Source organism: Thamnophis elegans, chromosome 17, assembly GCF_009769535.1.
Source record: "Thamnophis elegans isolate rThaEle1 chromosome 17, rThaEle1.pri, whole genome shotgun sequence".
Classification (NCBI taxonomy): Eukaryota; Metazoa; Chordata; class Lepidosauria; order Squamata; family Colubridae; genus Thamnophis; species Thamnophis elegans.
This window is the reverse complement of record NC_045557.1, coordinates 14,636,306-14,651,169: the sequence shown is the minus strand read 5'-3', so window position 1 is coordinate 14,651,169 and position 14,864 is coordinate 14,636,306. Positions and strand designations below refer to the sequence as shown.

Genomic DNA, 14,864 nt, shown 5'->3' with positions numbered 1-14,864 from the left:
ACATCCAGTTGAGATTCAGACTCTCTCTCTGCCACCAGGTGACTCCCTTCTCGTTTTTGCAGCTGTTCCCATGTTGCCCTTCCTTGGGGGGAAGCTCTTCGCACCCCCCACCCTAGATCCCTTCCCTCCTCTGAACAATCTGACCCCTTTTTAAAAGTCCCTTCTATTTATTCTTTCTCCTTCTCAAAATGGGTGGCAAACAGGCGAGATGATAAGACGGATAATTTCTTGAAACTGGAACGGAGTACCGACTTTGTTCTTCAGAAGAGGCATGCTGCTCCAATACCACAATTAAACACACCACTCTCTTGCACACCGAGACAGGAGAAACACACACACACACACATACACACACATGCATACACCAAGTGTTTTAATAAGGATCCGGGGTAGCTGATCTACCTGTTTTTTTTTTGCTTTTGCAACCCAGGTCCTCTTCACACCTCACATTTTTAAGGGTAGCTCTTTAAACAGACGAGATACAAACTGGTTTTTTTTTTTTGCAATAATCCTTGCATGGCACTGAAGGGCAGACCCAGGTTTTTTGGCAGAATATTGTCTGAAATAGCTTTCGGGAGTGAGGGGGGTCTTCCCCAGGCCCCTTCTCTCCCTCCCACTCATTCTGCAACCTTGAAGATGCTCCCAAGAGTCTTCCACTCAACTAACACTTAAGTGAAACCAACAAGAAGTGGTGTGGGTTATCAACATTAGAAATTAATACATTCTGCGTGCCCTCGGTGGGGACCAAGCAGTAAAATTCTCCAGTGCCCGGCAGGGACCAAATACCTGCTCAGGTGCACTTCGCATTATATTCACCAGAGGGCAGCAGCTGCAACCATTAGAAATAGAAACTAAGACCTCTGGCTTTAAAATGGGTAGACTTCAACTCCCAGAATTCCCCAGCTAGCTGGCTAGGGAAATCTGGGAGTTGAAGTCCTCCCATCTTACGAAGTCGCAGAGGTTGAAAAAACACTGATCTAGGCACAGATAAAATCCCAGCTCCCAGAGTGATGCCCTCAAAAATGTCGCACGCAGCTGTGCCGTCTCCTCCACCAGCCCAGCAGATATTTTGGAGAAGCCGGACAATGAAAGGAAAGGGAGGAGAAACAGGGAGTGTGGCTGCCTGTCGAAAAGTTCAAAAATCAAGCCCAAGCCCACCCCTGGTGCCCCCTCCCCGAAAACCCTGGGCAAAGCACAGACTGAAAGGGGGCAGGAGACCGCCATTGAGAGGCTGGAGGGGAGCCGAACCTTGTGCCAAGGAAACCTTTTAAAAACTGAATTCTTAAAATGATAAACAGATGTGGGGGAGAGGGCGGTGGGCTGGGGGAGTTGCAGAGGGAGAGAAAAACACAGCAGAGCCGCCCGCCTTCGGGAAAACCAGCTTTCATCTGGGAAGCGTCAAGGCTCTGATCTTGGCGGCTGCCAAGGTCATGTCTGAATGCAGCGTGAGAGGCCGGGGGGGGGCACACGGCACTTCTAGGGCAAGGGAAGCTGGAGGGAGGGGGGGTGAACAGTGGGGGGGGAGATCCACTTGCATAGCTGCTTCTTTGGCCCCAAAACCATGAACAAAAGGCAGAACGTGGCAGAGAGAGACGGAGGAGGACAAAAAATGGAAGCAGACGGGCGGAGACCCTGTGGCAAAAGTTCTCTTACCAAGGGGGACTCCGAGTGGTTCTCACAATCCCTGGACCCCAAAGCAGCGTTTCTCAACCTCAGCCACCAGAAGGTGGGTGGACTTCGACTGGCTGGGGAATTCTGGCAGTTGAAATCCACCCACCTCCCAGTCGACAAATCTGAGCAACGTTGCTCCAGTAAAACAAATGCAGCCCAATTTCTGGAGATGGGCAGAGGGTCAGTCACCCACCTGCGCGGCCAATTCTCCTCCTCAGAAGACGCCCAGGCCTCCCCTCCCTCGTCCCCTCGGAGCTCCCCAAGCGAGAAGGCTCCGAGGGCCACCTTCGCTTTGCCTGCAAATCTTTGCCGATTGGGCTGTGAGGAAGCAGGTGGAGGTGCGGCTGCTCCGCAGGGGAAGACGGAAACGAAGGAGGTGGGGAAGGAAGAACCATCCGGATTCCCCGGCATCAGTTCTGCAGCTGGTGCGGCATCGTACAAAAACACAACCGAGAACGAACGACGTTTAAAAACGGACCCCAGAGGTGACCCAGCCGTGTTTGGGAGCCACGCTACAAATCGTGCCAGGCGTTTTGTGCTCATCCGAGAGTCCCCAAAATTCTCCGGTGGAAACCGAGTTAAATGGCTTCCACGGCGCGGGCCTCCTCCCCGTTCATCAAGGGGCAGTTCAGGCGGTTGTTGTCCGTATCCATGGCTCGGCTCCCACCTTCCACCTGGACGCAGCAGGATTTGGTCCCGTCGGTGGCCTCCTGCGACTGGTAGTTCCTGTCTCCGGGGGGGCTCTGGCTGCCGTTGAGGGGGGCCTTCTCCTGCACGGGAGTCCTGCTGGGCTCGGGAACACTGCAACCCTGCACCTTGGTTTTGGCCTTCAGCTTGTCGTGGTAGGAGAAGAAGCCCAGCGCCATGGCCACTGCCAAGGTCATGGAGAGCAGGACCGTCACAGTCACAAACTGGACCCAGTAAGAGCGCCATTCCCCCACGGGCACCGCCTGGTGCTCCGGGCTGCCGTTGGCGCTGCTGGCGCCGCCCATGGGCAGGTCGCTGCGCACGTCGTACCAGGCCACACGATGGCGGTAGCCGTTCTCGCTGGCCCAGCAGGCGTACTCGCCCAGCGTGCGGCTGTGCACGAAGACAAGCAGGCCAGTGTGGTCTCGGACGGTCAGCCCCTCCTGGGACGGTAGGCTGCCTTCCGGGTAGGTCCAGGAGTAGTTGGCCAGGGCAGAGACTGGCGGGCAGGACAGCCGCACCATGGAGTTGAAGGGGCCGCTCAGCACTGCAAGGGAGGAAAGCAAGAGTGAGGGTGTAGTTCTGCTCCCCGACGGAGGAAACCCGCTCCGTGGAGGCCTTTCGGTGAGTGGTGCGGAAGCTTACAACTTTAAAAAAAGCTCCCTGTGGCTCTACGGCTGGAGAGATTGGCCCTCAGGTCACAGGTTCTGCCAAAGGGGCAGACGGGGCCCCTGTCCCTTCCCTGCCGCTGCACCAGGGGTGAGTTTGGAACGGGGCCGGCAGCGTCCTCGTGCATGCGCGCAGTGCACACATGCGTACTAGCGTCTGTGCGATGCTCCAGCTGCTCCTGGAGGATCATGCAGGCACTGTATGCGTCCTGCACATGCGTGGAAACGCAGAACTCGTCAAAACCGGGTAAGAAACGCGGGCGGGCGGGAGGACCCTTCGGCGTTCCCGGAAGTTACTTACTTCCGGGTTCCCCGACCAACCGGTTCACGGGGACCGCCGCGAACCGCCTGAAACCCACCCATGCACCGCGCCCCTTGGCCTTAAAGCCAGGTGCAAAGGGAACTTGCACAAAGATAGCCAGACAAGGTCTTCCTTTTTGAGAGTAAAAGAGAACAAAGGCAAAAACTTTGACCTCGGGGCAAACCCTCCTCCCCGGCCCAGCCTCCCTCCTCCTCTGCCCAGGGGCAGGCGTGCCAGGACCTTGTGGCACCCGCTGGGGCAGCCTTGGTGCGCGAGGCTGATTGGACCGGCCTGAGCTAAGCGCCATTCCTCGGCTGCTCCGCTGCTGCCGCTCTACCTTTCAGCGGGACTCCATCAGAATCGTTCCTCGACTTTGGCATGGCTCGCCCCTTCCCGCTCTGGCGCTGGCAGGTGGCCTCGGCCTTCCCCTGCTCGACGTCCTGCAACCAGTCAGTCCTAGAAGGGAAGAAGGGAAGGGAGGGAGGGAGGGAACCGCTGAGTCACAGCAAGGCCTCCTCCGCACGACTGCAAATTGTGAGCAAGCAACACACAATGAGCCTCTCAATGGACTCCCTGCCCTGTAGCTTACTTATAAGAGCCGTGGTGGCACAGTGGTTAGGGTGCAGTACTGCAGGCCACTTCAGCTGACTGTTATCTGCAGTTCAGCGATTCAAATCTCACTGGCTCATACACACACACTCTTCTCTTCTGCTCTCTCGTAGGTGGCGCTTCCCTCCAACCCCTTGCTCACCTATTTCTGGTGTCCTCCCAAACCGCTCGGCACAATCGCCCGTCCCAGGCGCAGTACGGATCGCGTGCCAACAGGCAGCTGGCACAGGTGGCATAGACACTGCAGTTGGCCACCAGGACCTCCAAAATCCCTTCGGAATAGCCCACGTACAGGACGCCCTAGGAAAGAAGGGAGAAGCGCTTGGCATTTTTCAGGAAAAAAACCATTCTGGCAAATTAAAAAAACCCGGAATGTTCCTTAGTTTAGGCAATCGGTAATTTAAAATTCATTTCTTTCTGTGTCCTTCGTTGTAATTATTCGGCTTGGAGGTTTACAGAAGAGGGAAAATAAGCCACCGTTTTATCCCATGAATCCAGGTCCATTTAAATGAGCTTTCATAGGCAGAGGAAGAATGGGAGGGAATGTAAGAGTAGGAAAGAGGGGAGGAATGGGAAGAAGAGGGGAAGGGTAAAGGGGAGGAAGGGGAAGGAGAGAAGGGAAAGGAGAGGAGGAAGGAAGGAAGGAGAGAAGAAAGAGAAGAAAGGGGGAAGGAAGGAGGGAGGGAAGCAAGGAGGGAAGGAAGGAGGGAAGGAAGGAGGGAAGGAAGGAGAGAAGGAGAGAAGAAAGGAGGGAAGGAAGGAGGGAAGGAAGAAGGAGAGAAGAAAGGAGGGAAGGAAGGAGGGAATGTAGGAGAGAAGGAAGGGGGGAAGGAAGGAGGAAAGGAAGGGGGAAAGGAAGGAGAGAAGAAAGGAGGGAGGGAAGGAAGGAAGGAGGGAAGGAAGGAGGGAAGGAGAGAAGGAGAGAAGGAGGGAGGGAAGGGGAAGGAGGGAGGGAAGGAAGGAGGGAAGGAAGGAGAGTAGGAGAGAAGAAACGAGGGAAGGAAAGAGGGAGGGAGGGAAGAAGAAGTAGGACTGTTGTAAGATAAGATGGATCTATGGGATGGTAAGAAAGCAATTTTCAAGTATATTGTCAACTGTAGGGAAAAAAATTGTTATACATATTATTAATAACAGTTATGAGACCATATAATTGTGAATGTATATATGAAATTGATAAAATAAAAAATTGGGAAAAAATAAATAAATGAGCTTTCATGCAGGTAAGTCCTTGACTTACGAACACAATTGAGTCCAAAATTTCTGCTGCTAAGTAAGGCAGTTGTTAAGTGGGTTTGCCCCATTTTACGACCTTCCTTGCCACCTTGCTTTGTGGTTAAGTGAATCGCTGCAATTGTTCGGTTAGTAACACGGTTGTTAAGGGGTTCTTCCCCCATTGACCTGGCTTGTCAGAAGAAGCGCAAAAGGGGACTCTGGAACCGTCATAAATGTGAACCAGTTGCCAAACGCCTGAAATTTGGCCATGTGACCGAGGGGTTGGTGCAAAGGTGTGAAAAACAGCTGTAGGTGGCTTCTTTCAGAACTTCAAACCATCATGAAACAAACTGTTGTTAGGTTGAGGGTCGCCTACACCAGTGGTCTCCAACCTTGGCAACTTTAAGACCTGTGGACTTCAACTCCCAGAGTTCCTCAGCCAGCAAAGCTTTAAGACTTGTGGACTTCAACTCCCAGAGTTCCTCAGCCAGCAAAGCTTTAAGACTTGTGGACTTCAACTCCCAGAGTTCCTCAGCCAGCAAAGCTTTAAGACTTGTGGACTTCAACTCCCAGAGTTCCTCAGCCAGCAAAGCTTTAAGACCTGTGGACTTCAACTCCCAGAGTTCCTCAGCCAGCAAAGCTTTAAGACTTTGCTGGCTGAGGAACTCTGGGAGTTGAAGTCCACAAGTCTTAAAAGTTGCCAAGGTTGGAGACCACTGAGCTACACTATGCAAAACTCATTCTGAAGGCTTCTTGGATAGAAGAAATAAAGGAAGAAGAAGAAGAAGAAGAAGAAGAAGAAGAAGAAGAAGAAGAAGAAGAAGAAGAAGAAGAAGAAGAAGAAGAAGAAGAAGAAGAAGAAGAAGAAGAAGAAGAAGAAGAAGTAGTAGTAGTAGTAGTAGTAGTAGTAGTAGTAGTAGTAGTAGTAGTAGTAGTAAACGAAAAACAAAACAAATGAGAATGGACACAAAAACACCGGCTATTTTTAACGGTCTCCTTTTGGGGAAAAAACAACCATTTTGTTCTGAGTCGGGGGCTTCGTTTCCAGGCTGCTTCGCCGCCTAGGAGCTTCACGTCAACAAAGGCTAAGAGGCTGCCTGTGTGGGCCGCCCCCCTGCCTGTCTCTGTCTGAGCTGTGAGTGGAGGGGCTCCCAGGAAACCTCCAAGCCAGGCCAGCCCTCCTGTGGCTGAAACTTTGGGACGGCGGGAGGGGGGGGGAAGACTTCTGCAGGTTCCCCACAAAAGCCGAAGAAACAATCCCCACAAGCAATGCCGGGGGGGTGGGGGGGAGCGAGGGAGCTCAGAGCGAGCCGAGGAAGCCGGGGTCTCCCAGGAGAAGGGAGGGGAAGGAATCGGGGCGCAGATCTCCAAACGCTGATGGGGCAATCGGAATTGTTTTTTAAAATTTCCCGCTTGTGGCCGAGGAGGAAAAGCCCGCCCCCAAGTTCCTCTGGGGAAGCGTGAGGAGCAACAGGAACGAAAGGAGATGAAATCAGAGAGATCAGAGACACATTTAGAGGAGACTTGCAGAGAAAGGGGTCTCACACTCGCTCGATCCGTGCCACCGTGGCACCAACCTCCTCTGTTGTAATATAGTTCCTTGTGTAGGTGTGTGTCACCCATGGCCCAGTTCATAACGGGGCATGCAGAGCCACGCTGAACCACACAGGAGAAAACAAACTCCTAAAACTCCATAACATCCTGATAGTTCATAACATAACATCCTGAGATGTGCCCTACCAATGACGCCCAGGATTTGACCATATATAGACAGAACTTCCCTGAGCAGTAGATTAGAAATTGTACTTTTACAGGCTGTTTTTAACCACATGCTATTGCTCCTCCTGCCTTTGTCCTATCTCAATAAAAGGGGCTCTCAGACCCCCAATCTGGGTCGCTCCATCCCGAGAAAGGTTGTGTCTTGTCTTTTCTCAACATTGGCCTCATGGGCGAACCACGGGAACGTTACACTCCTCCAAGCCCATCCATCTCTCATCAGAGCACAATTTGACACCTTTGGCCTGGGTGATTTCCCACCCATTTTGGGGAGAAACCCATGAAGCTTCAAACCCACCCTTTCCAAGACTCTAATTTTGCTCCGACTGATGAGGTTTACTTGGATGAGCAACGAAATGCCTCCGTTTGAGAAAAGTTTGGTCCAGTTGCCCTGAATCGGCCTTCGGACGCCTTTGGCCTGGATGACTGAGCCTCCATCCTCACATTGCAGAGCATTCCAAAATATTCCGTCTCCCCTCTGGACCATGCTGGGTGCCCGGCCGCGATTCCTGAACTAAATTCTCCGAAGGCAGGTTACGCTATTCCAGATGTGGCATTCGAGAGGAAATACCCCTCGACCATCATGTGGCAGCTCCAGATTTTATAACCTTTTTCTGCGATGGGTTTGCAAACACTGCAGGGTTATTAAGAGAACTCCTTGTTCATAATGGGCGTTGGCTGTTTTGCCAGAAATCAAAAATTAAATCTGGTTTCCAGCAAAAAAACCCCAAAAACAATCCAGTTCCCATGATTGCAGGATGCTGCAAACAGCTGTGATTACAAGCCCCAAATTCGATCATGTAATAAGTGTGTGTGTGTGTGTGTGCCCATCTCACATGATCTCTCTCTATATATATATATTTCATACAGCATAACAGAATACAGATTTCCTCCATAAAGATTTCACAAAAACAGCACATCAAACGTCTATCCAAATATAAAACATCTGAGCAGTGAATTGTTTTAAAAACCCACAGCGCGAGTAAAATGAATAAAAGCATGGATAGACTTGAGTTCCACCGGAGCAGCTACTGAAGGGACTGAACCTGGGGCCAGATGCCCAGATCATGTGGCCACTGGACCGCACGGCCCTCCCGATGATGCACTTCATGCAGGGATCCAGGAAACCTTTTGAATTCTGTCGCAGTATGATGTTGGGTTTGCAGGACGTTCCCACAACCACAGTCAGCCGCCATTTATCTCCGATGCTGGTTTAAGGTTGCACACCAGCCAGCTGCTCTTCTCCCATTTTTTCTGACCAAAAGCCCTTGGAGCAGGGGTGGGTTTCGACTGGTACGGACCGGTACGGCTGTACCGGATAGTGAAATTTAGCGTGTCTTCCCGTACCCGTTGGTCAGGAGGCCCCGTACCGGAACTTTCCCTCCCAATGTTCAGTCTTTCACTCGCCCCGCCCATCCGCACCACGCTGCCGAAAAGTTCTCAGAAGAAGAACCAGAAGAAGAAAGAACTGGGGGGTGGCCGGGGGGGGGGGGGATGTTGGGGAAGAGGCAGAGGGGCTGGAAGTGTGTATGTAAGGTGGCCAGTAATGTTGAAGACCAACAAGGACAGCCATATTTCCTGTGTAAGTGGCTGTTTTATTGTTTTGTGTACTTATTTTATTCTTATTTAAGTAGTAAGTGCACAAAATAATAAATTTCATTTTTTTATATCTTCTTTTTGTAGGTCATTATTTGGGGCAAAGAATTCAGTGACATCGACTTGGCCACTCCCACCCAGTCACATGACTGCCAAGCCACTCCCACTCAGTCACATGACTGCCAAGCCACTCCCACTCAGTCACATGACTGCCAAGCTACTCCCACCCGGTCACATGATCACCAAGCCACTCCCACCTGGTCACATAACTGCCAAGCCACTCCTACCCGGTCACATGACTGCCAAGCCACTCCCACTCAGTCACATGACTGCCAAGCTACTCCCACCCGGTCACATGATCACCAAGCCACTCCCACCCGGTCACATCACTGCCAAGCCACTCCCACCCAGTCACATGATCACCAAGCCACTCCCACCCAGTCACATGATCACCAAGCCACTCCCACCCGGTCACACGACTGCCAAGCCACTCCAACTCAGTCACATGACTGCCAAGCCACTCCCACCCAGTCACATGACCACCAAGCCACTCCCACAAAACAGGCCACACCTACAGAATAGGTTCTAAAAAAAAAAACCTCCTCTGCTTTGGAGGGAGAGTTGGGGCAGAAAAGGGGGTCCCAGCAGAGCTCCCTCCCCCCCAATTAACACAGCACCCTCCCCAGCTGATGATGAGCGCCCACCCGAGGCTCACCTTCTCGGGAACCAGCAGCAGGTTCTGGACAGCTTCTGGCTTCTCGAACAGCTGGATCTCCTCAATGATGTGGGCTCTGTGGCCGACCACCACCGCCTTGTGCAGGGAGCCTCTGTCTGCAGGGGACAAGCAGAGGTTGGGGGCCGCCCGTCAGAGGAGGGGGGCTCCTACTCAGCCTCCCCCCAACCCAATGATTGGGGGTCAGGTTTTGAAAGGAAAGGCAGCACCGGAGGGAGAGATGAACTTCCCAAAACAACCCACGGTTGACTAAATAGTATTTCCCAACGACAGTTTGCCAAGCAATAGTTGGAGAATAATTCAGCTGGTCCTCGACTTACGACCCCAATTGAGCCCAAAATTTCCGTTGATAAATAAGTGCTGTTGCGCGAGTTTTGGCCCACTTGACAACCTAGTCCAACCCCCCCCCCTACCCACGGCAGAGATATCTGTTTCTCACTTTAGCTCCCTGCCCCGCCCTGCTTTTACAATTCTGCTTCTTCTTTTTCTTCTTTTTAATTTTCAGCTGATTTTTTTTAAAGGTGCAAGAAACCCCAACTCTGAGCTCTTGTCCCCCCCGGGGGCAAGACTCAAACCGCACTTCAGCATTGGACCAGGGTTGGACCTGACAGCAGTCTTCCAATATTTGGAGGGGCCGCCACAAAGAAGGCCGGGGGAAATCAACCTACTCCCCGAAGCATCAGAAGGGCAGGGTGGGAATTGGTGAAGGAGAGAAGCAACTTAGCAACTGAGGAGAAAACTTCCTAGCGGTGAGAAGAATGAAGCGGGGGAATGGCTCTCTCTGCTCCATCACTGGGCGGCCATTTTGTCTCAGATTGAGTAGGGTCTCCTGCTTGAGCAGGGGGACGGACTAGAAGACCTCCAAGGTCCCCTCCAACTCGGTTATTCTGGGTGGAGGGAGGGAGCCCTACCTGTGCCCAGGAACAGGACGGTGCAGGCAGCCCCGCAGGGCTTCTGCGCTTGGTGCACTGCGATGCGGGTGTACTTCACGTCCTCCTTCACCAGCAGAGGCTGGTCGTGGACGGGAGCCACCTTCTCGTCCATCAGGAAATGGTCCTTCATGAAGGTCAGGGCCTTGTCGGAAGAGGGGCCCACCAAGCACTGAAGGGAAAGATCATCAGGAGCTGAGACCCAGACCTCCATTTTGGACCGGGTCATCCCATCCGCCCCGTTCCTCCCCGGCAGGGACGGTCCAAAATGTTGCTCCCAACCTTTGCTGCGCCTGCCTTTGCCAGCAGCGTTGCCGAGGGGGGAGGGGGGGCACTCACGCTGCCAGGCCGGGGGTCCATGGCGGGGCCACTGTAGGTCGTCCACCGGGAGCAGTCCTTGTTCAGCTCCTTGTACTTCCCGTCGAAGGCCTTCTGGATGGCGTCCAGGCTGAAGGCACAGACAGCTGAGCTGCCGGAGTTCCCGTTCTGCCTGCGGGGAATGGACACGTCAGATGCACTTCTCCAAGCAATTGACGGCTCCTGGAACTCCTCATAAAGTTGCCCCGGTTGAAGACCCCACCGGCCCCTGCTTTATCCTCCCCCGCACTCTGTGAAAAGCGCCCCCCCCCTTTTACCACTGAGAAGCGAAGATCCCATAAAAGAGGAAGCCGCCCCTCGGCTGCGGGAGAGCGAAGACGTGCTTGAGGACGGTGTGTGGAAAGAACCCCGCCTGGCTGCAAGAGAGCTGAGCTTTGAGGAAGGTGGTCCATTTCTTCTGCAGGACCTTGTCGCCCCCGACGTCGTTCTGCGGAGAGAGAGGCGGGCGGGAAAGACCCACTCAGGAATGGGGCCCATGCTCCACGGCAGGAATAAGAAAATGGGCGGTTTGGGGCTCCAGGTCTGGTGGGAGCCCTGGTCTCCTCTTAGCCCTTTCCAGAGGCCGCCATCTTCGGCCAACGGAAGAGGCGTTTGAGCCGAAGAGACGATGGTTTTAAGGCCGGGGCGAAGTCCGCAGGATGGACGCTCTTCCTCAGCCTTGGCCAGGTGAAAAACGGGAAGACTTCAACTACCAGAACTCCCCCCGGCTGCCGTGTTTGACCTAAAGGTGCTTTTGCTTCCCCAGATGGTGCCTCTCAAACCTTCAGCCTCAGCCTCCTCGGCAGAGACATCCAGCTGAGCCTGGGCTCCAACGGGGGACAGGGCGAGCCCCTCACCTTGCAGACTCGGGCGACCCGGGAGACGGTCAGCTTCTCCATGAAATCAAACTCCTTTGCCGTCTCTTCAAAGAAGAAATAGATCTTCTCCTCACCCGGAGGCCCCGGGACGTTGAAGGAGGCCACGAAGGCAGCATCGTCTATGCCAGAAACAGGGAGTCAAGTATCCTCCATCCTCTCTCTCTCCCTCCCTCCCTCCCTTCCTTCCCTACCCCGTCCTCCCCGTTAATGAAATATTCATTCAGTGATTCAAACTGTCCCACTTCCACAAAGATCAAAAATAGCATTATCCTCATTTTTCTCCAGCCTTGCCTTTCAACTGAAGCCCCCCCCCCCAATAAACAACCACCCCACTTCTCTGTGTGCAGAGGGTACGGATGAGATGGACACAACAGGGACCTGATTATTATTTTGTCTACGCTCACATGGGAGAAACCCTGGAGAATAAAGTGCACCTCTCTCTCCTCTCCCTGGGTGGGGTTTAATCCCCCTCCCCAGGTTTCTCTCTCCCTCCCTCCCTCCCTCCCTCTCTCTCTCTCTCTCTCTCACACACACACACACAAAGGTGCTTTTTCCAAAAGGCAACTGGATTTTCTTGGTTTTCCTTTTTTAATTTTTTTTCCAATTCTTCAAAACTGAAGAAGCTTCTCAGATAAGAGGTGAAATCTTTCCAAGGAAAATGAAAAACCAAGAAAGTCCAGTTGCCTTTTGGAAAAAGCAGCTTTGGGACAACCATGACTTGGATGATTGAGAATCTACACACACACACACACACACAAAGAGGGGTCCTTGGGCCCCCAACAGGAGCATCCGTTGCTTAGGAGATGGATTTCTCCTTGTACCCACCAGGCCTTGGTTGCCAAGACAACAGCCAGTCTCCAAAGGATGGAGGCAAGCATGGGAGGGGCTAAGACCCTTCCCCCTCTGCCCATCCCCCCATCCCTCCCCCCCCCCCCCGCTGCCCTCACCATGCAGCCAGGAAAGAAAGCTGTCCGTCTTCAAAATGGTCCGGCTGCCCAAAGTTCGAGAGATGACCGGCTCGTTCCCCTGGAAGTTATTCATGGTGCCTGTATACAGCTCTCCACCTGGGGGGAGGGAGGGAAGGGGTGGGGGGAAGCAGAACATGAGTTGGGGGTCCCTGCAAACCTCTCGCCTGCTTTTCATCACTGCAAAACGTCCCTCTGAATGGAAGCAGGGCAAAAGTCTTTCGAGAACAGAAGCCTGTTTTGCAAAGGATAAACTCCCCAGGGCCGCTCAGAGGCGGCGGGGCATATAAATTTAGTAAATGAATAAATAAAATAATGGCAAAAACTTGCAAATGAAACCCATTGCTAGGTGACTGAGCGAAAGAGTACGTAGAAGCCTATTAAACGGACAATAAAGAATTATAAATAACTGTAAGAAAAAACAAAAGGAACTGATAGAAGAAACTCTTCCAACAAGGGATTAAGCTAAAACATATGATGAACAGTTGCAGGAACTGGATATGTCTAGTTTAATGAAAAGAAGGACTAGGGGAGACAGGATAGCAGTCTTCCAATATCTCAGGGGCTGCCCCAAAGAAGAGGAAGTCAAGCTATTCTCCAAGGGCAGGACAAGAAGCAATGGATGGAAACTAATCAAGGAGAGAAGCAACTTAAAACTAAGGACGAATTTCCTGACAGTGAGAACAATTAATCAGTGGAACAGAAGTTGCCTCCAGAAGTTGTAAACGCCCCAACACTGGAAGTCTTTAAGAAGATGCTGGATAGCCATTTGTCTGAAACGGTATGAGGTTTCCTGCCCAGGCAGGGGGTTGGACTAGAAGACCTCCAAGGTCCCTTCCAACTCTGCTATTGTATTGTATTGTATTATTGTATTGTCGTAAGAAATGAAGTCAAAATAATAACTGCTGAGGCTTATAATAGGGGTTCTGTCTGGTCCAGAAACCTGAGATTGGGGCTCCCCCCTCCCCCAAAAGAGAACCTTGCAAGGCAATGCTCAACCACAGAAGAGGCCAGGCGAAGACAAGGCTGGAATGACAGCCAGATACCTGGCTCATACTATCATGTGGTTGATTTGGCCAAAGTCCCCCAAAATTGGACAAAAATACATATATGGCTAGAGCAGTGTTTCTCAATTCTGGGAGTTGAAGTCCGGACATCTTCAAGTTGCCAAGGTTGAGAAACACTGCCGCTAGAGAAAATGATAAAGAAACATATAGATTTAAAGCCAGAAATATTTTTTGCAAAGTATTTTGCCAGAAAAAAATGTAATAAAGGGAATTTAACACATACATTTTAATAATGCATGTTTTGACGGCCAGCGAGAACTGTATTTGCTCAATATTGGAAAAATGAGGAAACTCAGACGAAAATATAATCGAAAAAATATTGAGACTGTGCGGAAATGTATAGGCAATTTAAATTAAAGGTAATTTACCAAAGGCTGGGTAATAAAAATAGAAATTGGAAATTGGAAGAATACAATTATACACAAGCAAAAGATATTACCATCACTATTATTATGTATATGTAAAATGACACAGAGGCTACACTGTTTATTAAATGTTTACATATGTTAAAAGAAAAATGTAAAAATAGAAATTTTTTTTTTAAAAAAAATGAAATGAGAGCCTCCCCATTCTACTGGGCTGGACTACACAACCCAGATTCCCCAGCACTGCAGCCCTGGGATCTGAGGCGTGAAGGACCGATGCGGGGCAAGGGGGGGTGGCAAGGGATGCTGTTTGAAAGGATGCACCCTTCTTAAAAACCAGCCTAATCTGATCTCTTTTCTAGGTGTAAGTAGTGGGAATCAGAACAGAGCTGGAAGGGACCTTGGAGGCCTTCTAGTCCAGCCCCCTGCTCAAGCAGGAGACCCTCTACCATTTCAGACAAGTGGCTGTCTAGGGCTGGGCTCTTCTTAAAAACCTCCAGTGATGGAGCACCCACCACTTCTGGTTACTTCTCCTCACTGTTAGGAAGTTTCTCCTTAATTCCTTCTCCTGCTTCTCTCCTTGATTAGTTTCCATCCATTGTTCCTTGTCCTGCCTTCTGGTGCTTTGGAGAATAAGTTGACCCCTTCTTCTTCGTGGCCGCCCCTCAAGTACTGGGAGACTGCTATCATGTCCCCCCCTTAGTCCTTCTTTTCTCTAAACTGGCCCAAATTGAAATCCTGCCTCCGTTCTTCATATGGTTTAATCTCCAGGCCTTTGATCCTCTTAGTTCAGTGTTTCTCAACCTTGGCAACTTGAAGATGTCCGGACTTCAACTTCCAGAATTCCCCAGCCAGCGAATGCTGGCTGGGGAATTCTGGGAGTTGTAGTCCGGACATCTTCAAGTTGACAAGGTTGAGAAACACTGTCCTAGACACTGAATTGTTTATACACTTAAAATGTAGTCCAGACATCTTCAAGTTGACAAGGTTGAGAAACACTGTCCTAGACACTGAATTGTTTATACACTTAAAATGTAGTCCAGACATCTT

General features: G+C 51.5%; 1 protein-coding gene across 2 annotated transcripts in view; it reads right to left on the bottom strand.

Annotated features, from left to right (window-relative positions):
* SEMA4A (semaphorin 4A) overlaps positions 1-14,864 on the bottom strand; it is a 69,441-nt gene continuing 54,577 nt past the window's right edge. For both annotated transcript variants that reach the window (XM_032234203.1, XM_032234202.1), the window contains 9 exons: positions 12,365-12,481; positions 11,397-11,536; positions 10,818-10,987; positions 10,522-10,672; positions 10,165-10,354; positions 9,236-9,351; positions 4,079-4,236; positions 3,665-3,783; positions 1-2,905 (listed from right to left, as the gene is read on the bottom strand). In XM_032234203.1, the coding sequence (XP_032090094.1) occupies positions 2,250-2,905; positions 3,665-3,783; positions 4,079-4,236; positions 9,236-9,351; positions 10,165-10,354; positions 10,522-10,672; positions 10,818-10,987; positions 11,397-11,536; positions 12,365-12,481 (1,817 nt within the window). In that variant the 3' untranslated portion in view covers positions 1-2,249. The remainder of the gene's footprint in view (positions 2,906-3,664; positions 3,784-4,078; positions 4,237-9,235; positions 9,352-10,164; positions 10,355-10,521; positions 10,673-10,817; positions 10,988-11,396; positions 11,537-12,364; positions 12,482-14,864) is intronic.